A 27,397-nucleotide genomic window follows, 5' to 3' on the forward strand; every position below is an offset into this window, starting at 1 on the left:
CAATCTTTTTTCATCCTCCTCCCAACAACTGCAAGATTCTAACTGTGATTATTAAAGAAAAGGTGTGTCTATTGTTGTTTGTACTACCATCAGACTTGATATTTTGGCAAGAAAAATTAAGAACAGCTGGGTTAGTGCATAGTCAAACAGTTACTGAGTGCCATTTCTTCCCTGCAACTTTTCACCTTCAATTTTTATACACTTTGTAATTGTAAAACAAATAATCCGACACACAAGTATATCTGTCCGTATAAACTCACCTCCATCAATACCGTATCACGGTAGCCAAAAGTTTAAGACCATTGCCTTGGCTATAAATATTACCACTGGAGGGAAAAGGAGTACTTACTGAATGAATAATCTAGGATGCAAACATTAATGGACTTTAATTACATTAGATTGTTGGATTATTTGTTAGATCAGTGAAAAAGTATAAATGTTTATTTCACTGAGACCTCAGACATCATCTTTATTAATAAAAACTGCCTATGCCTGAAAGAAACTTTCCAGACTACCCGTATATTAATGTACGTTTCATAGTTTAGGATTTTTAAAAAATAAAATGATAATCAAAACAAATTGACATAATATGTTACATTTTACATTTCACTGACAATATATTCCATTGTTCATATGGTTTAATCACATTAAAAGTCAGCTGGAGGATTTTCAAGACAAAAGTAATTTTAACCTGAACTAGATGTGAGGTAGAGATGAACTAGTTGATTTACACCACCCTATACACAGGTATTCTGAACAACCATGCTGACCCTTCCATACAGATGTTACATCATCATCTAATAAGTACTTCTAGTGCCGTTTTTTCCAGGGAGAGATGGCAAGACCGTGGCAGTGTCCAGAGCAGGAAGACAGAGCAGTGATGATGATAGCACTATGACTCACCTACAGACTTCCTAACATCCCCATGTTCAGAGGTGCGAGAAATCTTTTCAAACCTGTTCACTTCTATTCGGTAATAAAAGGCTTATTTTCCTTTGGCAAAAAAAATCACAGTAGGAATTATGAAATACACTGGGTAAAATTAATCTTTGTTTAAAAAACAATAAGCTGCTGCCCAAGTACAGTCATTTTACAATGACCTTCCTTGCTACAGAAATAGAATCCAATCAGACTAATGACGCAAGGGGTCATAACAATTAACACTTGGACAATGCTTCAAAGATGGAAAGTGCTACGTAAGTGCCAAGTAGCATTAATATTTCCTTTTTCATTTTTTCAGGGGATTAGCTCATCTGCGATCAAAGCAGAAGTTAAAAAACTTAAAGCTGTAGCCACCCATTTCAATACAGTGAGAAGAAGGTGGCAAGAAAGAAATTAAGGTTGTGGACAACCAGGATTTTTGTCCAGTTTCTTCATAGTGACACTGCCACTTAATGGGCTCAGCACTGAACTTCCTTTAACAGGTGAGAACAATGCAAAAGAGCAGATGTATCTCTATGCATTTAGTGCCTGATTCTGGTCCACTAAAGCAAAGAGGGTTTCAACCATTGACTGCAAGAGGCATTGGCTCAAACCCTATTAAGTCAGCGTAAGATACATCCTAGCCCTTATGGTAGCAGAGAAAAGCTTGAAAATTTGAATGCTAAAGGCTCAAAAACAGAAGGAAAATAAAAAGTACCCCTATTTATTCCTGACCCCCTCGCGTAGTAGCTATTAATGGAGTATGGCTGGAGCATTCCACACAAGTAATCCTGGATCATTGAAATAGGCCTTAAGGGATCCTTCTAACCAGTGAAAGTTAGGGCAGCCCACAGGCTGCTCCTACATATACCTGGGGCCAAGCCATCCCCAGCAGCCCCTAACTTCGGTGGGGCAGAAAGGTAGCAGAACCTGAGTGTTGGACCCAGTGGGAGCATGCACATTTTTGCTATTATGACCAGTGGGTCCACACTGGAAAAATGGCCCCAAATATCATATACCAGAAAACTTAACTACTATAGGTTGTTCTCTATGCTAAAGGGTAGCTAGATAAATCTTAAGATCTTTGCCATTTTCCCTTCTCCAGGCTTTCAGGTAGCACTCTGTTATTATACCCTCTCTTAAGGAAGCACGGGAAGTATTGTTTATTACACTTTAAATGAAAGTTGTCACCAAGGGTATAATTCAGCTGCCAAAGAGTAACTCAAGCCAAAATTCTCTTTTTCTTGTAGATTAAAAACTTGGGCCACAGCAGTAAACTATTCAGTGGAAAGGTGATCTCTATTCCCTTATATTTTAGTAATGGTCCATGAACTAATTCAGCTTACTAAGGAGTCCAATCTTTCATGCACACAATTAAACTGATGGTACAAAACCTACTGGGGGTTAATAATTTTATCTTATGACAGTCACATGAATTACGAAGTAAGAAAAAACTTGCAGGGGGCAACACTTCTAAAATTATGTGCAGACAATGCTGCCTACCCTAAAATGTAGGCTTTTATTTGTGCTAAATACACTTTTCTTGGGTTGCCCCCTGATGTTTTAATTCACGTTGCAATTCCTGACAGAGGATAATAAATGTTTGACTTTGAAGGCATATATATAAATATAAACACATTGATTTCATCATCCAGTCAGACATTTTACAACTACAGAGTTTGTTACATTATTTAGGCCAGCTGGTATACATTGATCATGGAAGTCAATGGAGCCCTTCATCTAAAAATCTAAATATCCAGTCAAAATACACTGTATTTGACAGGATCTCATAATGCCATCTCATGAAACTCATCCAGTTTCAAAACTGTTTATTTTATATAGGGGTGGAATTAAGCCTGCACTCAGACACTCTCAAACTATGGGGAAGTTTGGATCCAGAGCTAGATAGAGATCCCACCTTTGCAGTTTCTGCCCATTTCTAATTTGGGGCTCAAATTTAGCTTTAAGGCATTACCTCAGGTTAGGTGATATATGGAAGCACCCTGCCCCAAAGGGAAATTGGAGATAGAATTGCCTCCTGGAGCCCCGGGGGGCAGAAAATATGGCTGCTACACCAACCTTTGTCCACTGTTCTCCGAGTCTGGCCAGTTTTTCTGGCTGGTGTAAGGAAGAGTGGATGTTGACCTGCCTCCTTTCCAGAGGTTAGTTCCAACAGTATTGCTAACTCTGCAGCGCCCTTGGACTCACTGAGCCACATTCTGCTCAGTATAAATCCACATTAACCCTGCTGATGTCAGTGGTATTATTCTGGTGAAAATCTGAGTAATCTTGATGAGAATCTGATCTATTGTGTCTGGCCACCAAGCAGAGAGGTAGGACTGGGAAAGGAAAAAAATACTCCTCAAGCCCTCTCCCTCCTTTTCATACCCAGAGAGGGGCCAGGCCCAAACTAGTCCTTTATATATTACTGTCACTGTCACCCCTCTGCTGAGCAGGTGTACATATTAGGGCCTTGCACGTTGGTTTCCTGTTGCAGAAGATTGTCAGTCCCATGGAGTTATGGTATTTTCTTAGTGTACACTATATACCCTTGCACTATATACTTCAGTCCTGCAACAGAGGTGGTCACAAATGGCACACAAGCAATCCCATCTTTCAGAAATCTTAACCAAGGCAGCAATGCCCAGTTCCTAGGAAGAAATTATGTCTCAAGAACTGATTTTTGTTAGTGAGATTAAAATGAGAGTTTACTGTTCACCACTCTCAATGCAACTGCATCACAAAACTAACAACTATACCAGACTGTACCCTGCACACATACTAAGAAAAATAAATTGTAAGAGTATGCCATCTGGTGACTCCCTGCACAACAGTAGCAATAATGAATTTCATAAAACTGCAGGCTAATGAGCTGTTGGAAAAGGGCTCAGTTACAAACTTGCCCTGGGGTATGTGTGAGGGGGGAAGGATTATAAAACTTCTATTAACATGTTTCTCTACACTGGAGCTAACAATGTTGATTGAAACATTTAGATGTCTATAAAAGGAGAGCAAAGGAGTGGGGGAAATGCTTCAGAATACAAGATACTGAGGAAAATGCTGAAGCCGCTATATAACCTCTGAGATAGGGGATATCAAAAGAACCTTTTTGATGGTAGGGAAAATATCAGGAAAATTAGCAAGAGATATGGAGGTGGAGACTAGAATCTTTTCCTGAATGAGACTGAGATCAAATTGAACGTAACTACCCACAACAAGGCTCTGAAGGATAAAATGACCTGTATAAAAAGAAAAGAGTACTTGTGGCACCTTAGAGACTAACCAATTTATTTGAGCATAAGTTTTCGTGAGCTACAGCTCACTTCATCGGATGCATACTGTGGAAAGTAAGAAGATCTTTTTCAGCTCACTTTCCATAGTATGCATCCGATGAAGTGAGCTGTAGCTCATGAAAGCTTATGCTCAAATAAATTGGTTAGTCTCTAAGGTGCCACAAGTACTCCTTTTCTTTTTGCGAATACAGACTAACACGGCTGTTACTCTGTGACCTGTATAGATGACTTTGAAAACAGAGGGTCCAAAAAAATATAATATAAAATCGTGGGCATTCCTGAAAGAATGGAACATAATGACCTGAAACAATTCATACAGCTATGATTCCCGCATAAAGTACATTCTGCACTATCAAAAAAGCAATATATTGATGCCAGACACCACATCTCTTTCCTGTTGTCCCACCAGAATTTGTGACTGAAAATGTGCCCATATTGTCTTTTTTTATGTTCAGTTTTACACCTAGGGTGAAATCCTGGTCCAATGAAGTCTATGGTAAAACTCCTACTGATTTCATCCTTAATTTTTATTTACTAATAACATGATGATGATGCAATAACACTCCTTCCCCTGCAATAAACTATGTTCAACCTGCAGAATTGGAGGTGAGTGAACCCACAGAACTTCACTTCTACTTTTCTCCACAAAGATCCATAATCCTGACCAGGAATTCATCCCGCAGCTATTCTATCTGAAAGGGCTGGTGGAGCACAGGGATATTTTCTTCTGGCTGGCCACATGGGGAGATGGCTGTCTTCTTCCCCCTGTCCACACTCCAGCAACGGGCTCCCAGAATGCGGGGTACTGTAATGTGGAGACGATGATGCCTGTGCTGTGACAAAAGTGTCTATCTGATATTCAATGTTGGGTTCATTTTGAGGGATGTAAATACAGATTATTTGGACAGATTCATGTTTATGCCCTAATCATTCACCCAGTCCTGGTAACACTACGGGACAATCTTATCAAATGATGGTACTACGTCTAGAAGAATGGTGCTGAGGAAGGGTAGGTGGAATAGGGGGAAGCCAGCAGTGTTCCCCAACCCATCTTCCCTGTATTCCACCTGCCCTTTCTCAACACCATTCTTCTATGATTCATTAAATCCTGCACACCGTAGCCAAAATTTTCAAACCTAAAGTTAGGTTCCTAAATCCATATTTAGGCTTCTAAACAACAATGGCCTGGTTTTTATCTGTGGCTCCCAAAGGGATATGTGGGTGCTTAGCATTCCTGAAACTAAGGCTACTTATATTTAGGACCCTAACTTTAGACTTTAAACTATTAAGCCATGTGTTACATTGACTCTACCCCATTGCCCACCCAGATTGATATATTCTGCACAAATTTAGTGCCCTACCATGAATATTTAAATAAGTGAATGTATTTTCTTCCATAAGAAATGTCTAACAGTACAAAAGGATAATCTTTTACACAGATGCTTAATAACTCAGGCAAGCATATTTCTAGGTCAGTTGCCAGAACAGTCCTGATGTACTACTATGTGCTGCCATCTCAAACAATAAATGTCAGCATTACTGGTCCTATTTTAAGACTCTCTCAACAGTGAAATACTTTTTGTTATTATTTTCAGCTATGGTTGAAAGATAGTGTCAAAACTGGATCCCTTACTCAAGGAAATAGTCACATCTGATAACCATGGGACCTCTCAAGTGTGTAAAGGAAGCAGGCTTTAGTTTAAAATCCACCCCTTCCTCAGGAAAAAGAAGTTCTGCAAAAGTCCTATTGAGACAGAAGTCAGGTGTAACACTGGGAAAAGTTACATACATTTGTTCCCCACGTTGTCCACAAAAGACTTCAAGAATAATTGCATGGGAACGCATTCTATTGTGGAGAGAGGATCAGTCTTTATACTACCTCAGTTCGGCCCTTCCTGAGCATACCGAATTATGGAATATCTTTGACATCGACTATCACCTACCAGCAGCTAAAGGGTATTGTACAGATCTCTTTCATGTATGCTTTCTTCTCCCTCAGCCAACTCAATGCCTTCTCCCATGCTGTGTCCTATGCCTGGAATGTCTTCTCTGATCATTTATGCCACATTATTCTCTTCCCTCTTTTCTTGTTCAAGTTGTGCTTCAAACTCGCTTCCTTCCAAAAATTAGTCAGTCACTTTCCCACCTTCCTAAGACATTCCCCTTTCTCATATATATTATATATATCATGGGAAAACAAACAGCTGAACTGTTTGGGCTGAAATTTTCAAAAAAATTCAGCCTGAGGAGGACACCTGGCATGTAACATTTCATCCCAAATGGCTGAAGTTTGGCAAAGTTGTAAGCAACTGTAAACTGGGTCGTATAACAGGAAGTGTTGGGCAATCTTAACAATAGGAGGTGCTACCAGCCCCATATTTACAATCAGGAACATACATAATGTGCAACATGTGATACAAGAAAACCTGCTTTCTTTATTTTGTGCATATTTCCCTCCTTCCCGTCCCTTTGACAAATGTAATTTTTCCCTGTGGCATGGTAACGTCCCAGATCCTGAAAACACTTTCCATATCCTTGTAACGCTGCTGAGACACATAGTCCTATTGAAGTTAACGGGATTACTCATGTGCATTAAATTATCCATGTGCTTAAGTGTTTGCAGGACTGAGGCCTTAGAGCAGGACTGTGCCTAATCTCTCTATACAGTACACCCAGGTACACCCATTGTATGGCCGTATATAGAAATATCAAATGTTAATGGTTACAGGTGGGCATGAACACCAACCATTCTGTCAAGGAAGACTTGTGCCTTATTTTCCATTTTTTAAAATGAAAGGCAGGATCAGCTAGGTGGCTCTTCTGAACACAGAGTGCATGTCCGGAAATGCCATCTTGGAAACAGGGCACAGCTGATCCACTTCGCAAGCTGACAGGCTGCCGTAACGGTTTATCCCTAAATACTATATAATTCACTTCCAGCTACTGAAATGGTGTAAAAACCTTGGCGGCATTGACCTATTTAGGCTTATCTAAATATTGCTGTGTCATGTCCTGACAGTTCATCGATAGCTTTGTCGAGGGCAATTTCAGTACCTTTTATACATATTATATACATGTACGCACACCACCAACCCCATGGAGAGAAGCAAACAGATGCTATTGAAATCAGACCATTTTAATACATAATACTTTGCAGTTACCTAAGAAAGGTGAGGGATGGGGATCCGAAGTCCCAAGAGGGAGGGACTTCTCAGTGAGTGAGTCGTAAGAAGCAGCTGCTGAGTTACACCCATAAGCTGGGGTGTGGGAAGTGAACTCCTATGGGTGAGAGGATCCGGCAGGAGCAACAGCAGGGAAAGAAAGGAGCACCTTGTATCCCCCCCTCTCTTTTTCTGCTGCTCCCTCCTGGTCCCCTCCCACACTCTTATCAGCTCTACTGTAGCTCAACTCTCTCCTCCTCCTTCATTCAACACAGTGATCAGCTCAAGCAGCTCTTCCAGTGGGTTGGTGCCCAGCTACACAGCCTTGTGGAGAGGCAGTGCCCCAGAGCTGAGTATTGGGTCAGCAGGAGGACAGAAAGGAGAAGCTCCAACACCAACATACCTGGCAGCTAGGCCCAGCGCCCCACCCAGAAAGAGCCTCCAGCAACAGCCAAACAAGCCACAGCCATCTAGCTCATTCTCCTAGCCCACCGCTTGGACCATGTCACCCTTCTCCTTGCATCCCTCCACTGGCTCCCCCTTCTCTGTTGCATTGTATATAAGCTGCTTGTCTTCACTTTCATGTTGCCTATCTGACCTCACCTATCATCTCTCATTCCCTGTAGAGAGGTCAACTCCTGCCTCCAGTTGGACCAAGATGGCAGCCTCCATTGATGGCTTAAATGTTAAACAAGCACCTTTGTGCTTTCTCCCAGGCTGCTCCTAACACTTGGGAGGAGCGCCTCAAACATCCACAACACTACCTCATTATCCTCCCTAACACTCTCCTTTGCCAGGATAACCATTGTCAAGGTGGTTGTGGGTATGTCACTGGTGTGCCTGCACCAGTGCACTGACCAATACGGTCTCATTGTTTCCTAGTATTCCCTTCTCAGTCTATTTATATATCTGTCGTCTCATGTCTTGTGCTTAGATCGGAAGCTCTTTTGGGCAGGGACCATCTTTTTGTTCTGTGTTTGTATGACACCTAGCACAACGGGATCCTGGGCCATCATTAGTGCTTCTAGGGGTTATGGCAATACAAATTAAAATAATAATAAACCTATCTGTAGTGGTTGGTCATAGATTATGAAGCATTTATCACTATATCACAAACAGTGCAAGGATTTCTACAATAACTAAGTTAAGAAATGAGTACATGTGTATGCTCTGTAGAAAGGGAGTAGAAATCTTTAATTGTGATGCATGCCACTTAAAAAATATCAGTGATAGGAAGAGTGAAATAAAGGTAGTTACTAATATACATATTCCCATATGTACTACTAGTATATAATATATGCTACATAATCTACAGTCTACTGCTAGACTATTATAGAAAAGATGGTTTTTTAAATCCAAAAGTATAAGATTCCAATCACAATTTAATATGTGTATACCAAGGTCAGAAAGATGAATGAATGCTAATGGCTACTATGTCTATTTTATTTTATTTATCCTTCTGCAAACACAAGGGGAGAAGGTTCCTGATCAAACAAGTTTACGGTCTTGTTCAGACACAGCGTACATTGGCTATATGGATTGAGTTTGAGGTGGCAAAGGAAACATTTTTTTAAAGGCTTCATGAAAGAAGCGCTTTTAAAGGAAGCGTTGGGAGAACGAGAGAAGTGGCGCTGGGTGCATAGGTAGGTGGACACCAAGCACATGGATGAGACAAAAGGAAGGATACAAACAGGGCTGTAAGGAAGGAAGCTTGGGTGAGCAACAGTAAAAGGGTGAAAGTAATGTGATACATCTGTGAAAATGTGATGGAAATGTCTCTTGCATTACATTCCGGCTATGGATCACAAATGGTATCTTTTTTCAGAAAGAGGGGCACCACCAGCAATAGTCTATAGAATGTCAATTTTAATTTAAAAATTAAAATTTGACTACGTTATAGTTCATGTACGGTGAGAAGTCATTTTTATCATGTGAATTTTAAGATTGCTGTGGCAACCGAAAACAGAGCCCTTTTATTTAACCTCTGCGATTTGTCACCCTCCAACCCCTCAGAAAATGAATAGCTTGTTTTGAAGGCAATTCTTGTTAATTCTTAAACTATGAATGACTTTTAGAGCTGTTGTTAAATCTGGTCATGTATGCTTCTCTTGGAAATGTGCCACTGATTTTCAAATCTGCCTCAGTGGGTATATTTTACTGCATAAACTCTCAACAGCTAAGGTCACTAGCAAAGTATTACCCAGGAAAATAATGTACCAGCTTTCCAAGAGCAAGTACAGAGAAGGTCTCATACACAAATACATAATGGAAGCATGTGGATCATGGGATTTAGTGTGGTAATATGCACAAGTAGAGAATAATATTACTACTACCCACGGGTGGTGGTGGTGGTGGTGCTGCTGAATTGTTCCTGATTCAAGCAAACAGAATGGAAAGAAAAAAATAATTTATGAGGAAATATATGTATGTTGTCTGAAACATAGCATGAGTGTCATCTTGTTCCCAGTATTGATCCCACATGCCATCTCCTGTATCACTAACAAGAAAATAAGGTAATTCCAATATATATTAACTTAAGGGCAAATCCTGCCCCTTTCTTTTCAGTGTAAAAGGCCTCACATGCAATGGGACTGACCAGGTCCTGCTGTACAGTGTGTGTATAAAAAATGGAAGCAGCGATGGGGATGTGGAACATCTGCAAGGTGAGCACTCAAGAGCCATGGGAGCACCCTGCGTAGCTGTGCTTGGGAAGGCTAGGCAGGCTGGATATGTGGTCGGGGGGGGATCCGTCTGTACCCAGATTTACCAGCTATTTATTACCCATGCAGTGAATGGTTCAGGCACAACAGAGATTTACTGCAGCCTGAAAGTTGTAGTAACAGCTCTGCCGCTGAGCTGTGGCCTCCTTTTCTCCCCACCCCCACTGTGATAACCATGACACAGCCCTCTATGGTCTATGGGTTGATTTGCAAGCTTCGGCCCTGGATGTAGAACACTTATATGATTCACCACATTTGACCATTTCAACTCTCTTTCTTGTAAAAATGTCACTCATTAAATGCGCTTAAACTTTTATACAATGGGCAGGCATAACAAAAAGAAACTGGAGTCGTTTGACTAAAGTACAGTATTTAGATTAAAGATCAAGAATCACAAATCCATAGAAAAAGAAAACATACAAGAGAAACCTTAATGGTAGATGAAAAATCTCAAATGAACAATAATCAACATTCAATTTGCCACAAAATTGTTTCAGCCATCAATATGTGAATTAGCAATGAACAAAAATGGTTTAACTCTCAGGTCTTTCATCTCTTATGGAAAAGTCCTGTAGATTTTAATGGGGATAAAATTAACAGAGTATAGAAATTACTTTGAAAATCTATAGTATTTCATAAAGAGTGACCTTTCTATTCTCTTTTTATTTCTATGGAATGTCTATAATTTGCTTTTAAAGGCTTTAGGATGATTCAAAAATTCTATAGAATGGTTATTACATATAAAGGAAACCTCAGTTTGAAAATTATCTATGCTGGGTTTCTTGTGTACTATTTTCAAAGCTTATAATTCCTTTGCTGCATGTGCACAGCCCACCCACTCACACATGGAAATACAGTCTTAGCTCATGATTACAGATAGGAAAGTGAAAGAACTCCAGATTGACACATCTAAAGCTAGGACATTGCCTCTATTGTTCGTTAGCAAACACTGAAAATGATACACCACCAGGCAGTGCTGAAAGTACAGTAAACACATCCCTAACAGTAAGTAACCTGAAGTTGCTCTGTCATTTTCATATTTTTCATTTTCTCCAGGTTCCAAACAATTTTTTTAAACAAAGGAAAACTCAACTATATTTCAAAAGTAGCTCAGAAGTTGAACAAGATTTTTAAGCTATGAAGTATTTTTCCTTTCTTAAGGAGAAAAATATGGATATCTGGCAGCAACTAAAATCATCCACTGTTTATACCCAGTTTAGAAAAAAAATTAACTTATGTCGTCCATCCCTCTGCCAGCGCAGACTGACAGCTGGATGTCAGCTAAAAGCTACAAGAGCTGGTTCACAAAAAAAGAAAGAAGAAGAAAAGGAGTTTTGGCATTCTAGAGATGACTAATCAACCACATCTCTCTTCTGCCTTGGTGTCATTCACAATCTTTCACACCATGCAATAAGTTCTACATTCCAGCTCATTTATATAGATGTTGAACAGAAATGGTCCTAATTCTGAACACACTAGTAACCCACTTGATTACCTAAAGATTTAGCCACACATATCCTGCCTGCCAACCAACTTTTACCTGCTACCAGTAGTTGTTCTAGCACTGAAACTTATGTTTTTAGTTTGCTTCTCACTAAAGGTGAAGTTTACCCCTTTGCTGATGGCCCATGCATCACTTAAGGCCTATATCCTCTTTTGAGGTCATAAGTGGGACATAAGTGGGGTATAGGCTTTGTGTTGGCCTTCTGCACAGGGTGAATTTCACAGTAAGGTTCCTGTTTCTTGGCGTCCTTTCAGTTTTGAATACCTCTCCTAACAATACATGTAGATTAGAGTTACTCAAGCTCACTTTAGGGTTTCTTTTTTTGTTTTGATGGTGGCAGGGGAATGCAGTAGATTAAGCTGTGGCCAACACATAGACTAACAGATTAGACTTTATACTGGCAGCCATGGTCTATCCATGAATCTGGTACAAGCAAGATGGGTAAAGTAAATCAGCACAGCTGGCAACACCCTTTCTTCTTAAGTATGAACATTTACTCGAGAATTTTGTAAATACTGTATATGTAACCAAGACCAAAGAGCACACACATCATCACAAAGTCCCAGGTCAAAGGACATTTAGCAATCCTGAGGAGCTATAAAGTTTAGGCTTTGCAGGCCACAGGAGTAAAAGATTTAATCCATGTGGCAAAGAGCTGTTTTTATTATGACCAGGCTTCCTTTCATTAGGCCAGAAAAAGAGACTGTATCAAAACCTTTCAGTTTTGGACAAAACAGAATCATAGAATATCAGGGTTGGAAGGGACCTCAGGAGGTCACCTAATCCAACCACCTGCTCAAAGCAGGACCAATCCCCAATTTTTGCCCCAGATCCCTAAATGGCCTCCTCAAGGATTGAACTCACAACCCTGGGTTTAGCAGGCTAATACTCAAACCACTGAGCTATCCCTCCCCTTAAATAAAGCACATTCAATGTCTTCTGGGTCTTCTTTGTGGATCTTTTACTGTCTAGATAAAAGCATGTGGAAATATTTCTTGATTTAAGCAAAACACGGAGTTAACTTTATATAGGAAAGCCAAGCAATTTTAAAAGTAATTATGTCCAGATGAAACTGCAAATAGAATAGGAGTTAGACAAGAGTAGAATGATGTCTAATTGGATCAGAATTCTTCAAGATTTTATCATCTCTTGCAGCAGTGCTCATGTTAGTGGACAAAATTCTAACAAATGAGAGTGTGCGTACATACATGCATGACTATTAAACAGCAGCCTAGAAAAGTACCTCCTGTAAATCAAGCACTTTCTCCCATGTCTTGTCCAAATAAAACCTTTAAAATCGTTTAAAGTACATCTCTTTTTAAATGGGACATTGTGACGCTCTGTACTTCGGGGGAATGCCCTACACCCCCATCTTTACAAAATGATGATGTGGTATCCAATGCAAAGTTTGTCATGTTGGGTGTCTTCGGAAGGCTGATGATGCACTGAGCATGGTTGTTATAGTGATGTTATAGTAATTTTACAGTAATGGTATAGTAAGGTTATAATTTCATGTATATAATTATGAGGCTGAAAATGTATCCTCATGGCTTAAAATAAGAACAGGCAAAAACTCTCCAAGAGCAGAGAGGCAGTTCACACCTCATCAGGGCAGGTATGGGAAAAACCCAGCCCAGCTTCACAGGAGCAAAGGATGCTGGCCTAGGCAACAACAAAGGATCTGTTAGACTCTTGAGGGAGTTACCCCCCTTCCTTTGGTCAGTTTGGAACTGCGATGAGGTAATGCTCACCTGACTCTCAAGGGGGTGGGGGAGAGCAAAGCCAAGAGGGAAGAAAGGACATGATAAAAGGGAGAAACATTTGCCATGCTCTCTCTCTCACTCTTCCACCTACATCTACAGACACTACACCAAGCGACTGAAGCGCTGATCAAAGGGGAGAGCCTGGCTGAAGAGCTACCAGCCAGCTTGTGGTGAGAAGCATCTAAGTTTATAAGGGCACTGAAATTGTTAAGATCAGCTTAGAATGTGTTTTGCTTTTATTTCATTTGACTGTTTTTATTTCATTTGACCAAATCTGACTCCCCTTGGGATAACAAGCCTGGTATATAAGCTTGCAGTGTCTAGCGGACATAACTGGACTCTTCAAGACGGAGGTTCCTAGGGGTATTGGCTAGTGTCATTCGGTTGCACAATCAAAGAAGCAGCTTACATGCCAGAGGCTGTGCATGAACAGCCCAGGAGTGGGGGTTCTCACAGCAGAGCAGGGTAAGGCTGGCTCCCAGAGTCAAGGATTGGAGTGACCTAGCAGATCACTGGTCTGGATAACACCAGAAGGGAATGTCACAGACATGTTCCTTAATAATGCTGAAATGGTGAAATCAAACTTATTGAACTATTAAAAAAACAGCCTTTGCCTTCTAGACCACATCTCTTGGAGTCAAAAGCTTATTTAAAAGAGTACCTGTAAAGTTTACTTACAGAAAGAAAAATAAAGGCAGCCCTTCTGTTGTTTGATCTGAAATCGAGGTAACAAGAGCATTTCATATAAAACATTTTTCAGATGATTCAACTTTAAGGTAAAGTTAAGTTTTTAAAAGTTGAAAAAAATCTATTAAGTCATTTAACTGGACCTGATCTGACGAAATGTCAGGCCAGGTTCTTTATTTTACCATCTTTAAACAAGTGATTTTTTTTTCTTCTTTAATGAGCTTCTTTCACTTTCTTTCCCCTCTATTAACAAAAATAATACAATGGAAGAAGAAAAAAATTCCATTTGCCAGATCTAAAGCTGCTAAGGAGATGTGACAATTACAAACCGAAGGGAGGACACAGCCACAAAAAGCAGCAGAGCTAGTGCAGTGCAGGTAGTTTCAGGTCACTGATCCAAACCCATCCCATCCCAGTAGTGATGGAAAGCTGTTACCACTTGACAACTGTTTGGCAGCCTACTTAAAATAAGTGTACCATCTCAGTCCAGTCCCAAGTGGACAAGGTTTCACATAACAAAAAAATCCATTATACTTGACGCTAACTAGTATCCTGGTTGGAAGGCTCCTTAGAAAGGCCAAGGGTTGAGGCACTGATAGACTGCTGTGCCTGTGTGGAACCCCTGTGAAGTCAATGAGGCTCTGTACGGGTGCAGTACTCTGCTTGTGTGCAAGAGGTTGCAACACCCAGGGGTGGAATTTACCCCTGTGCAGAAGACCAGCAAAAGGCCTATGCATGATCTCAGTCCTCAAAATAGGGGGTTAGTGGGACTGAAGTGATGCATAGGCCTTGTGCATAAAGAAAAAATCACAGCCATAATGAACAGGGAGATTTTACTGACTCTATGAGGAGGCCAGCTCAAGATCAGCTTTAAGGCTCATTGGCCAGGCAGAATGGGGAAACCTACGTTATTTCTATTCTATTGAGAGAGGATTTCAGTTTGCAGGTTTTTTTATAAGCAGTATAACAAAACAAACAAAACCACTGGAAAGGTGAACAAATCCTTTAAAAATGTGAGGAAGATATTCCTAGAAAACTAGATCATCCGGTCACCCAAGGTGTGCCATTAACATGGCCACCTTGCTGCTCTGCTGCACACAAACCTTCTAACAGAAGCAGCTGTATTAAATCTACTGAAGTGTTACTATCCAATTTACACCAAGACAAAAACTCATTTCTGAACACTTTACTTGAATTGAAAAGCTTCTGCCTCTATTCCATTCATTTCAATACATCTTTAGTTATGGAAAAGTTTTTTTTCCCTAGATTTTTAAAGAAACACCTCTGTTCCCAATTTATCTTTCCAGTTTTTAAAACCATTTTTAAGTTCTGAACCTTCACACACATTCTTTGGGAAAAAAGAATGAAGGTGACTTGTTATCCTACCCACTGAAGGGAAGCTAAGATAGCTTTGTTATTTTACCTTTCAATGATCTGACAACCAGGAAAGTTACTTGTGAAACCTCTAAATAAATGAAGCTACCTTTGCACCACTAATTTTAAATCTGTGTTAGTATTTCCGTCATTAACACTGCTATAAAAATAGTGTAGCCATTTTTCAGATATAAAATTAAAAAATAAACTGTTAAAAATATTTTAGTGGAGCTCCAATGGCCTAAAAAAGGCTCTGTTTTTAAACTGACAGTTTCCATATGGAAAAAGAATGCCTTTTGGGGATCTGCAAAAAAATTAAAAAGTTAAAATATGGCCCAATTATTTCATTTAGAAATAATATGAACCTTCTGAATCAAAATAAACATCCTTTACATGCACAGAATTCCACCAGGAAGGCAGACTTACGTGTAAGCATTAGTCGTATCCTTACTAATGAGAGATAACCTGAAGTGTTTATTTGCCACATCTATTTAGCATGATAGAGAAAGAAAGAATTCCTTCAAACAAATCCAAATGCGTCCAGCTAGTGGGTGGAAAGTAAAGTAATTAGTAGTAGTCCAGGCTGATCAGTCCAAAAGATGATCTCTCCATTCCAGCTCTTCCTCACACCTTTTCCTTTAAAATGTGTTTTCAGAATGGAAAAGGCTATCAACCTCTGAACAGCTGGGAGAGCAGGCATCAGAAATTCCAGAGCAGGATTTGTTTAGGGTTGTGTTTTCTAAGAACTCTAATGATAAGAGTATTGAAGCCCTAATGATTGCTGGCTTTTCACATATTAGAAAGACATTTTTAAAGGTATCACTAATATTTTGGAAGGGACTTCTAGATCGATATTTAGGACCTTGAGTGTCTCTTTAAGCAGAATTGACACAATGTTTAGCATAGTTCTTAAGTCAATGCCTCAGCCTTGTTAAACATACCATGCATGTTGGACAAAATGCACCTCAAGTGCCACCTTACGTGTTTGATATGTTACTTTGAAAGGGCCATGTTCCAGTGGAATATTCAAAAAATGCTGTCTCATTTTATAACTGTATCAGGAGAAATTTTTATTTTTAAAAATTTTTTAATCAGCTTTGCATTTTTGTTCTTGAGATAATGCTATTAAAGAAAGAAATCTATTATAAAAGCATGTTCATCGTCATCTGATATTCCAGGGGTGGCCAACCTGAGCCAGAATTTACCAATGTACATTGCCAAACAGCCACAGTAATACGTCAACAGCTCCCCCACCCCGCTCCCAGTGCCTCCCGCCCACCGGCAGCCCCGCCAATCAGCGTCTCCCCCTTCCTTCCTGCACCTCCCAATTGGCTGTTTCCTGGCGTGCAGCTGGAGTGTGCCTGGGTGGGTGGTGTATTGGCCTGCTGCACTCTTCAACCCTTGCCACACACAGAGTCCTCCACTGAGATGCATGGGGCAGTATCCCCTCACAGAGCTATAGTTTCAGGCTGGCTGCAAGTTCAGGCAGATGTCACTGCATCGAACTTCCTCACACTGAGGAAACTAGTTCAGTTAAAATAAGCACTGACAAAAACCCTCAACCAAAACTTGAATTCAACCATTTTGAGATTCTAAAACGTGTTACATTGGGGGGGGAGGGAAAAAGGTCTCTTTGCATGTCCTGATTTTGGCTGGAACACAAAGTGCCACGATAACTAGGGAAAAGCTGTTTTAACAGTATGCTGCAAAGTACAATATGATCTTGTGATGATAAGGTATTACCATGAAAAGATAAACATTACCACTTTTTTGCTGACCAGGGTGAAGCCAGTAAGTATTGAAAATTTTACAGGAAAACCTGAATTCATGAGCCCAAAGTAATCTGGAAAAAGCTTTTTTTAAGCACATTGTGACAGGTATGATGAACACAGGCCTATCTGGAGACTGTCTTTAGCATTATGAAATTTTATCTGTATGTTAGAGCCAGACCTTGAAAGCATGAAAACTTCAAAGACCATTATACCAAGATGAGACAGATGATAACGAGCCCATGGAATATTCATAGGCCTTTGTATGAATACATGTTATATATGTTTGTGTGTTCCTAGCTCACAAAGCATGAGGGGAGACATCCTGTGGAATCTGAATTCACTAGGGTATGATTAATGAAAAATCTCAAGGCTGGCTATGCAGCTATCCATTGGGGGTGGAGGGGGCAGGAGAAAGGGGACAGTGATTGGCTTTTACCTGTTTTCAGGAGGCTGGGAGACAAAGGCTATTGGGGATAAAGGCTGACTTTAAAAAAACTTTCTGGGATCTTGTTTTTGATTCAACAAATGGATATGACCTTTTGTCCAAGGGGGCACCCCACTATGCTGAAAGGTTGAAAGAACTGAAACTTGTCAGGGTCCCCATAGGGCTGATGGACGACTTCTGGTACGTTTAGTAGATGTTTAGACCTTTATATATTTTCTCTGTATGTTTCTGTTCTTAAATAAAGAAACTCTGCTTTGAAAGAGCTGGTAAATCACTGTCCTTGTGGAGAGAAACTAAAAGAGCAAGGGGCTGAATGTTTGTCAGACCTGCTTAGGGAGAATCACAAGGAGACTGCAGTGTAAAACCCCTGTTCAGAAAGGAGTGGATGAGAGTCTCTGCCCAGAGAGATGACAGTTAAGGTATATATCTACACTGCAATTAAATGCCCGCAGCTGGCCCATGTCAGCTGACATGGGCTCAGACTACTGGGCTGTTTAATTGTGGTGTAGCTAAAGCCACTGAGATTTTGCCCAGATTTGTTGTTCATGAGGAATTATCCACCTTTTTTACAATGGTTACTAACCTGGGAAAGCTGAGGGAAATCTCTCACTTTTGAAAGAATGCAGCTAGCAAAATTTCCTGTAAATGGAATCAAATTTAGTATGTTGTTGTAACATGTATTTGCTATAGGGGGCTGAAGAGTACCTTACTTTATAATAGCCCTATAACTTGAAGAAAATAGAGAACATTCAGTTCACCTATGCTGGTCCTATATCTTGTCCTCATGAACTTGTTTTGCCTTAGGTGATTCTGTTGTTGCTGTCTGCATTAGACCTCCCTTCCCCATTGCCTGCTAGATTTATTTGCATGTTACAGCTCGCCTTGCCTGCAAATTTTTCAGGGAAGGATCCATCTAGTGCTATGTATACATACAGGGCCTAGCACATTGGCATCCAGACCCTGATGGGGCCTGTGATGTTCAGTGATCACTTAATGCTTAAGGAGCTTGTCAGTGGTCTCTTTTATTCTGTGTCCAATTCCAAATGACTGTGCATAACAAGAGCTTCACAGAGCATCACGATGGCACCTAATATATCAATTTAAACCAGTTCACAGTCCTCCCTCACCTCCATCCTTGGTATTCCAGCCCTCTCTCCCACACGGCTCCTTTGACTGGCTGAGGGGCTGACATGAGATCCAGAAGAGGTGAACAGGTCTCACAGAGGTGGCTGAGCCTTTCTGTGCAGGAAAAGAGAGATCCATGTATCAAGGGTCCCCTCCAGGCCTGGAGCTGAAGGGCCTGACCTATGCCATTGCTATAAGTTTTCCCTAATGTCGCCAGAGACGGCAGATTTGAGACAAATACTTGTCTCAATCTTTCCAATTTGTCTACTTTGTGCATTTGATAGCACTTTCTGTACAATCAGTTTCACTGTCTGCCATAGAGAGACAACTTGTGTTTTGTGGGTTACACACCCCAACATGACAAGAAGAAAAAAATTTAAAATAGGAAAATGTCATTGTGAAATCACAAACATTGGCAGAGGGTCAAGGGCAGGTGTAGCAACCAACTATTTTAACTCATTTTATGAAACTGACGATTTCACACTGGTGGTATTCCTTTAAGAAAGTCATCAGCCTTTCAGACCAGCAGTGCTATGTTGGCACTGGTGCAAGTCTTAGGCTTGTCGACACCATACAATTAGTGCTCATCAACTTGAGTGTAAATTTTAGTCTGGACTAGCATATCACGCATGAAGGGACTGCATGGACCCTGCTGCCACACACTAAAAGTTCTTTTGTGTCTTATCTTAGGACTGTCTGAAACAAGACTACATCAATGACACAAAGGAATGTTTAGCATGTAGCAGAGGGGTCCGCCACACTGGATATTGCGTGGCACATTGCTGTGGACCAGAATTTACACCTCACCTGTTGCACACTAACACACTGTGTAGCCAAGCCCTTAAAATAACAAATCCAGGACCTCAGACCACTGTAATTTTCAGTACCTGCTAATTGTCTAGTTTAGCATCACTTTGGAGTTTTAACAGGACATTAACACACACCGTATCGAAGGCACTTGGGACCCAATCCTCTCACTTTTTGAGTAAGTGGATCCCATGAGTATTCCATCTCCAGGATACAAGTTTGGTGTTTCGATGCTTTCACCGTTAGCTTGTGCAGTTGTCACATGCTCTTCTCTCCTCAAATTACTCCTCAGAACAAACTACTAATAACACAGAAGAATGGCAAAGTGACTACCAGCAGATAAGATAAAGCAACTACCCAACTAGCGTGAAAGTGTCCTGACAATCTACATCTTTGGAGCTTATCCCCAAAACAACAAAACCCAGGAAAAGAAATTTACTGCCATACCTATCTGAAAGACTTCACAATTGAACTGAGGGTGAAATTGGTCAGCTGAAACTCTTTTGGTGAAAAATGCTGATTTGGTGACACCAAAACATTTTGAGAATTTGTGTTGGTTTCACCAAATTGTTGTGTGTAAAAAAAAAAAAAAAAATCTGAAGAAGTTGGAATGTTTCATTTTGACATATTTGAATAACTTTCCACTGAGAAATTTCCTTTAATTCTATCAAAACCCTTTAAAATGGTTGAATTTGAATGAAATGTTTTGTTGAAAAGAAACTGTTTTGTTTGACTTGTAGCAATTTTTTCTTCTACTTTTTTGGAATTGCCAATGAACCAGAAAACACATTCACATAGCTCTGCTTCACAGCTTCAGGTCCACATAAAATCTGTGGACCTCCCCGGCTACCCAGCCATCTTCAAACTGAGCACAGTGGTTACTCCAACTCAGGACCCTCTCTCTTTCTGGTGTTGCCTTGGGAGTTTCCAGAGTTGGGGCAAGGGGGAGTTGAATTTAGTGGGCCCCCTGCAGCATGCCAATCATTTTCTTGAACAGGTGGAGTCAGTACATGTGTCCCTTTGGGGCTTGTAGAGCTTGAAAGGCCAGAGGTATTTATAGGCCTGACCAAGAAATAAAATATGAACAGTGAATGAAGCCTGAAAATGCATACAAACTAAACTCTTACCAAAAATAGCGAACACCATGTGAATTGGGAAATTTCCATATGATCACAGATGAAACAAAAGTACATGAATGCTTTATTTGTCTCCAAATGCCAGATTTCTAACAACTATATATGTATAGTGACAACGCTCTGTCCTTGCCTCCGTGGGTCCCACGTTTCCTGGCGGATTTCGCTAGCCTCAGAGGCTCACTGTGACCCTGCACGTAACCCTTCTTTCTCTCGAGACAAGGGTCACAGTCTACTGAGCCATTTTCATCATAAGCCAGCGAGGGAGGTGAGGAGAAGTTATCCATCCTTGCACAGTCTCTGTTGTCTCCGAGTCTCAGTGATTAATCAGGGGGCAAAGGTGCGGCGGGGGGAGGGGGGGCCCGGGCCCACCCTCTACTCCGGGCTCCAGCCCAGGGACCCTAATAGTATCAGCTATGGTAGCTGACCTTTCAGAAACATTACATGTACAATTCCCTGGGCTACTTCTCCCAGAGCAGCCCTCACTTCCTCAAGCTCCACTTCACCCTTACCTAAGGGCCTCCTTCCTCGTGCCTGATATGGTGTGTACTACTCAGCCTCTCCCACAGCTCCTGACATGCACACCCACCTGACTAACTGGGAGGCTTTTAACTAGTTTCAGCCAGCCCCTGGTTGGCTTCAGGTGTCCCAATCAACCTAGCCTTCTCCCTGCCTTCTGGAAATTTCTTAATTGGCCCCAGGTGTCTCAACTGACCTGGAGCAGCTGCCATTTCACTTATCCTGGTACCAGGGATTTATTTAGCCTGGTGCTAATATATCTATCTCCCGCTACTCTTCTATAGCCATCTGGCCTTGCCCTGTCACAATACACACACACACACACACACTCACTCTAGCTGCTCTTTTCCTAAGAGAACTACAGTATTTTTAACTCAGACACTTAATGCTGATTATACCTGGCTCAAGCATAGGTGTGGGAAGGATCCTTTAATGCTGACCTCTATGGGCACTCTATGTAAAGCCAGGGATAACTGCAATTTCTATGCTTGTGGAAATGCAAGGATTCCACGCTCAGAGGAACAAATTGCTCCAAAGGGGGTAAGGAGGGGAGGAGAGATGGCCTTGAACGCTGTCTGCACTAACTCAAGGAGCTGGCAGTCTCCAGAAAGGGAAGCATGCTGCACCATTCAAAGGGACATTGTCAGGTGTACACTCCCCATGTGCTCACTGAGGCAAAACCCTCCTGCCGCTCCCCTGGGGGCAGTTCAGCTCAGCATCCCCCCTTATTTGAGGCTGTGGCTAAATGCCACAATCTAACCCCCGCTTTACATTTGCATGGAGTTGCTCCTGCTCGAAGGTGCTATGACATTTCCAGACATGATAGCTCTTACTGCAGAACAGCCCACTAATAAGAAACAATGCAGTGTGACCATTACTACAGGTGAGGGAATGGGAAAAGAGATTTGACACTTTGGAGACCTTAAGATTAACAAGGTCACTGATTCTTGAAACAGTAAATCCATAGTTGAGCTGAATATAAAACTAAAGAAATTCTCTCTCTCTCACTGTCTAATTTTAAAATGCGGTATCAGCTGACACACGCAGGGATTGAAAAGGACACTCTAGGATTTAGCATACAAATCCTATTATTAACACCACCTAACAAACATTTCCTTGAAGACTGGGGCCCCACTGTGCTGGGTGTTGTAATGAGATTGGTTGAGTGTACCTCCTGGTCCTTTACTTAGTGCTCTGAGCTACCATGCAAAAAATCTGATCTTGGTTTTTAATAAGGGGTGGCAAAGGTGGATTCTACAATGAGTTCCATCTAGCTCTCCATGGCCAGGAACATTACTAAGGGCCTTGAGGAAGAAATTCTCTATTCAGAAGAAGAGGGAAATGTCCTCTGAGCACATTCACAAAAATAAAGTAATAGCACTGGCAAAACTGCATGGATGAAATCTTGGCCCCAGTGAAGTCAATGGAAGTTTTGCCATTAACGTCAATGGATACAGGATTTCATCCCATGTATGCAGCAGTATGAAAATGTCCTTCCGCCAGGCCCACTTTGGGAGGGTTCCTGCCTCTGGATCCTGTCAGGAAACAAATAAACCCCCAAACAGTAACAGAAAGAAAAATTAACAGCACTGTGGGATAAGCACAGCAATCCACAAAAACTACAACAGTGGCAGCAAGTGCAGGGTTTGGATGCAGTGTACTCTGTAAACACTGCATGGCTTCAGCTCACACAGGTTCAATCATAAGAAGAAACCACGCAAATCTCCAGTGCAGACTCAGCCTAGGAGCACTCTTCTGTCATTAACGGTGCATAAGCGGGCAGGGGCAAAAATCAAATATCTCCGCAAAGATTCCTGGCAGCATTTGTAAAATCACAGACAAACCAAGTTCATGCTGGAGTGGGATGGGGGGACGCTGGGGGAAGCTCTGTGGTTCTAGGTCTTTGACTACACTGGAACTATTCAATACAATTAGTGAATACAATTCTGACATAATTCTTGTTGTTTAAAGCCATGTCTATAATACAGCTATAACCAAGTCAGTTACACCAGGGTTGCCCTCTCACCCCCTTATAACTTGGTTTAAGTTGTAGTGTGTATTGGCTGTAACTGTGCCCCCCTAACTGGGTTAAAACTGTGTACGATTTGAGAACTTGAGGGCTTAATTTCAGAGGGGCGGAACACTTACAACTCCGATTGACTTCAGTGGGAACTGCGAGTGCTCATCACCTCTGAAACGCAGGCCCCTAACTCCCAGCAGAACACGAAGGGGTTAGTTTACTGCCAACCCCTTGCAAAATGAACATGGTCCAGTTGCTGAATACTATTGTGAATCAGACCATATGGATGCGTTATTGAAATGATGTACGTTTGCGTACCCAACCATGCCAAAAAATTTTCAAGCATTAAATGTAATCCTGAAAAGAACAAAGTATAATAATCACCTATACCTAATAAATAATATTGCAGCCCAACTATTATTAACTGAAAAACCAAGCACCAAATCAGAATACCACGGATGAGATTGTGTGCGAAGCATAGTACATAAACGTACAGCCCGGGGCATTGAAGCTGGCTAAGGTGGCTTTAAGTTTCCAGTATGCCTTCCTGATTCTGGTTGTTCTGAGGGTTGATGCAACCACTCAATGCACTTAGGAGCTGCTTAAGTTACCACCTCCAGTCCTTAGCTGGCAATAGGCTGCAGCACCATCTGCAATCTCCACAGTGCTATGGGCAGTTATCCTATCAATGCAGGTGCTTATGAAGGGGAGATTTCCCCCTGCCCAGTTCAGGACTTATTCTGGTTCCTTTCAAAAGCCGCAGCGGCACTTCCTTCCAGTGCCTTGCAACCAGCCCCGGGCTCTGGACCAGGAGCGAGAATCTCTCCCCTTAGCTTTGTTTTCTGGCTTTGTCATTTTCAGTAGGATTCTCCGATAGGGATACATTACCTCTGCTGCTATTTGAATGATGGAAAGCAACATCAATAGATTCATGCTGTATAGTTATCCTGTGCTGATTTTTTCATTAATAAGGGTTAAGGAACTGACTCCCTAATATGAGAACCACAGAATCTAGATTTGGGAGTTTTGGTGGATAATCAGCTGAACATGAAGTCCCAGTGTGATGTTATGGCCAAAAGAGCTAATGTGATCCTTGGATGTATAAACAGGGGTACCTTGAGTAGAGTAGAGAGGTTATTTTACCTCTGTTCTTGGCACAAGTGTGACTGTTGCTGCACAATTCAAGAAGGGTATTGAAAAATTGAAGAGGATTCAGAGAAGAGCCATGAGAATGATTAAAGGATTAGAAAACATGCCTAATAGTGACAGACACATGGAGCACAATCTATTTAGCTAAACAGAGAGAAGGTTAAATGGCGACTTAATTGCAGTCTACATGCTCCTACATAAGAAATAAATATTCAAAAATGGGTTCTCCAATCTAACAGAGAAAAGTATAATACATTTCAAAGGCTGGAAGTTGAAGTTAGACAAAATCAGAATGGAAATAAGGCGTAGATTTTATAACAATGAGGTAATTAACCACTGGAACAATTTACCAAGGGTTGTGGTGAATTCTCCATCTCTGGCAATTTTAATATCAAGATTGGATGCTTTTCTAAAAAATATGCTCTAGCAATTATTTTGGGGAAGTTCTCTGTACTGTTTTATACAGGAGGTCAGACTAGATGATCACAATGGTCTCTTTTGGCCTTGGAATCTGTGAATCTATTTTATGTTACTGAAGCAAGAGTGAAACTCTGCATGTATAAGAAGAAATAGTACATCGAAGCAAGGCAGACCAGGGGATAAGGAGTGGCCAAACTCGGCAGACAAGGGCATCCAACAAATGAATTTAACAAAGGGGCTGGGTTACAGGTGTAGATTATCAAGGAAGGCCTTGGTAAAAGGATTAAGTCAAACAACATGTAAAGATGTCTATAACTTTAGTCTACTTTGTGTTAACAGAAAAGGCCTATTTCTACTTAGTCTAGAGTATTCTTCCATACATTTCACTTTGCTATTCTATCAGATTCAATCCATTTATTTGCACATTGGGTTCAGAGTATGTGTGATACAGTAATACTCCATGATAATTCAAAGGTGCCATTTTAAGCCAAGTTATTTATCCTCTAGATTTCAGTGAAATTTAAAGTAGTGAAAACAATATTCCAAGCCCCATGCATCTATACATTTCTTTGTGATTCAGGTTTCTGCATACTATTGTCAGGGCAAACTCTGCCAGAAGGAGAAACTTACTACTTGTTGTGAAGTTACCCTCCCCAACCTGGGGAAGAGGATCTGCATCCTGGATGACTTGTAGTACTCCCACAGTCCGGACAGGAGGATCCAGAGCTACAGAGCTTTCATTCACAGTTATATCACTAGCTCCTGTAATCTGATTAGTTGGTGGTCCTCCTATGGAAGCTTCAAAATCTGGAGGTATATCATCTATGCAATCCGCATTTGGCTAATGGAAACAAAAAGAAAAGTCTTTGAGCTTTTATTCTACAGAGAAAATATTAAGGACTACAGTTAAGAAAGAAGCCCAGTATTCCGTCTTCTGACAGTGGCCAATGCCAGGTGCCCCAGAGGGAATGAACAGAACAGGTAATCATCAAGTGATCCACCCCCTGTTGCCCATTCCCAGCTTCTGGCAAATAGAGGTTAGGAACACCATCCCTGTCCATCCTGGCTAATAGCCATAGATGGACCTATCCTCCATGAATTTATCTAGTTCTTTGTTGAAACCTGTTATAGTTTTGGCCTTCACAACATCCTCTCGCAAGGAGTTCACAGGTTGACAGTGCATTGTGTGAAAAAAATACTTCCTTTTGTTTGTTTTAAATCTGTTGCCTATTAATTTCATTGGGTGAGCCCTAGTTCTTGTGTTATGAGAAGGAGTAAATAACTCCACGAGTCATGATTTTATAAACCTCTATCTTCTCCCCCCTTAGTTGTCTCTTTTCCAAGGTGAAAAGTCCCAGTCTTATTAACCTCTCCTCAGATGGCAGCCATTACGTACCCCTAATAATTTTTGTTGCCCTTTTCTGAACCTTTTCCAATTCCCATATATATTTTTTGAGATGGGGCAACCACATCTGCACCAGTATTCAAGATGTGAGCATACCATGGATTTATATAGAGGCAATATGGTATTTTCTGTCTTATTATCTATCCCTTTCTTAATGATTCCCAACATTCTGTTCACTTTTTTGACTGCCATTGCACACTGAGTGGATGTTTTCATTCTCTGAAAACAATGACTCCAAGATCTCTTTCTTGAGTGGTAACAGCTAATTTAGACCCCATCATTTTATACGTATAGTTGGGATTATGTTTTCCAATGTCCATTACTTTGCATTTATCAACATTTAATTTCATCTGCCGTTTTGTTGTCCAGTCACCCAGTTTTGAGAGATCTTTTGGAGTTCTTCAGAGTCTCCCTGGGACTTAACTATCTTGAGTAGTTTTGTATCATCTGAAAATTTGCCACCTCACTATTTGCCCTTTTTTTCAGATCGTTTATGAATATGTTGAATAGGACTGGCCCAGTACCCCTGGGGGACACCACTATTTACTTCTCTCCATTCTGAAAATGGACCATTTATTCCTACCCTTTGTTTCCTATCTTTTAACCAGTCTTAAAGGAAATAACTGCTCTAGATTTTCTTCCTGAATTTATACATAAGTGGTTGTAGTTAAATAAACATTAATTTAGATTTTTTTCCTCTCGCCCATTCCTTTTAGGGCCCTATCCTGCAATCACTTACTATTATGTCTTGTGCTTATTACTGTTGCCTCACTGATTTAAATGGGACTATGATAAATATTGCAATTTTGGGCCCTTAAATGGTAATATCCAATAAATACATAGTTTATTTGCTTTCTACATACCTGGATCCTCTTAATACTATTTGTAGGAAGACTATCTTGCAGTATGCAGAGGAAATGTTTAGTATGAAAAAGTCTTGCCCAGAATATTGATGTTTGCTTCCTCACAGAAAAAAAAAAGTTTGGGGGAGTGTGTCATGGAGTAAATGAGCACATATATTGATATAATCTGCCTGAGGTAGGCACACTGCTGAGTCAGATTATGAACATAAACACAGGCACTAACTGCAAGGGATTTTGTACCTTTTAAGTCACTGCTTTCTTGAAATATACATACTATAGAGCTGATATCAGAGACTTAAGTGAAGGCGAGGAACTG

At 40.9% G+C, this 27,397-nt stretch overlaps 1 protein-coding gene across 1 annotated transcript in view; it reads right to left on the bottom strand.

Annotated features, from left to right (window-relative positions):
* The window catches only part of RNF150 (ring finger protein 150), a 187,677-nt gene that overhangs the window by 7,545 nt on the left and 152,735 nt on the right, over nucleotides 1-27,397 (bottom strand). Inside the window, exon 6 of the mRNA XM_074950904.1 lies at nucleotides 25,444-25,654. Within this exon, the coding sequence (XP_074807005.1) occupies nucleotides 25,444-25,654 (211 nt within the window). The remainder of the gene's footprint in view (nucleotides 1-25,443; nucleotides 25,655-27,397) is intronic.

The sequence above is a fragment of the Natator depressus genome, chromosome 4 (assembly GCF_965152275.1).
Source record: "Natator depressus isolate rNatDep1 chromosome 4, rNatDep2.hap1, whole genome shotgun sequence".
Classification (NCBI taxonomy): domain Eukaryota; kingdom Metazoa; phylum Chordata; order Testudines; family Cheloniidae; genus Natator; species Natator depressus.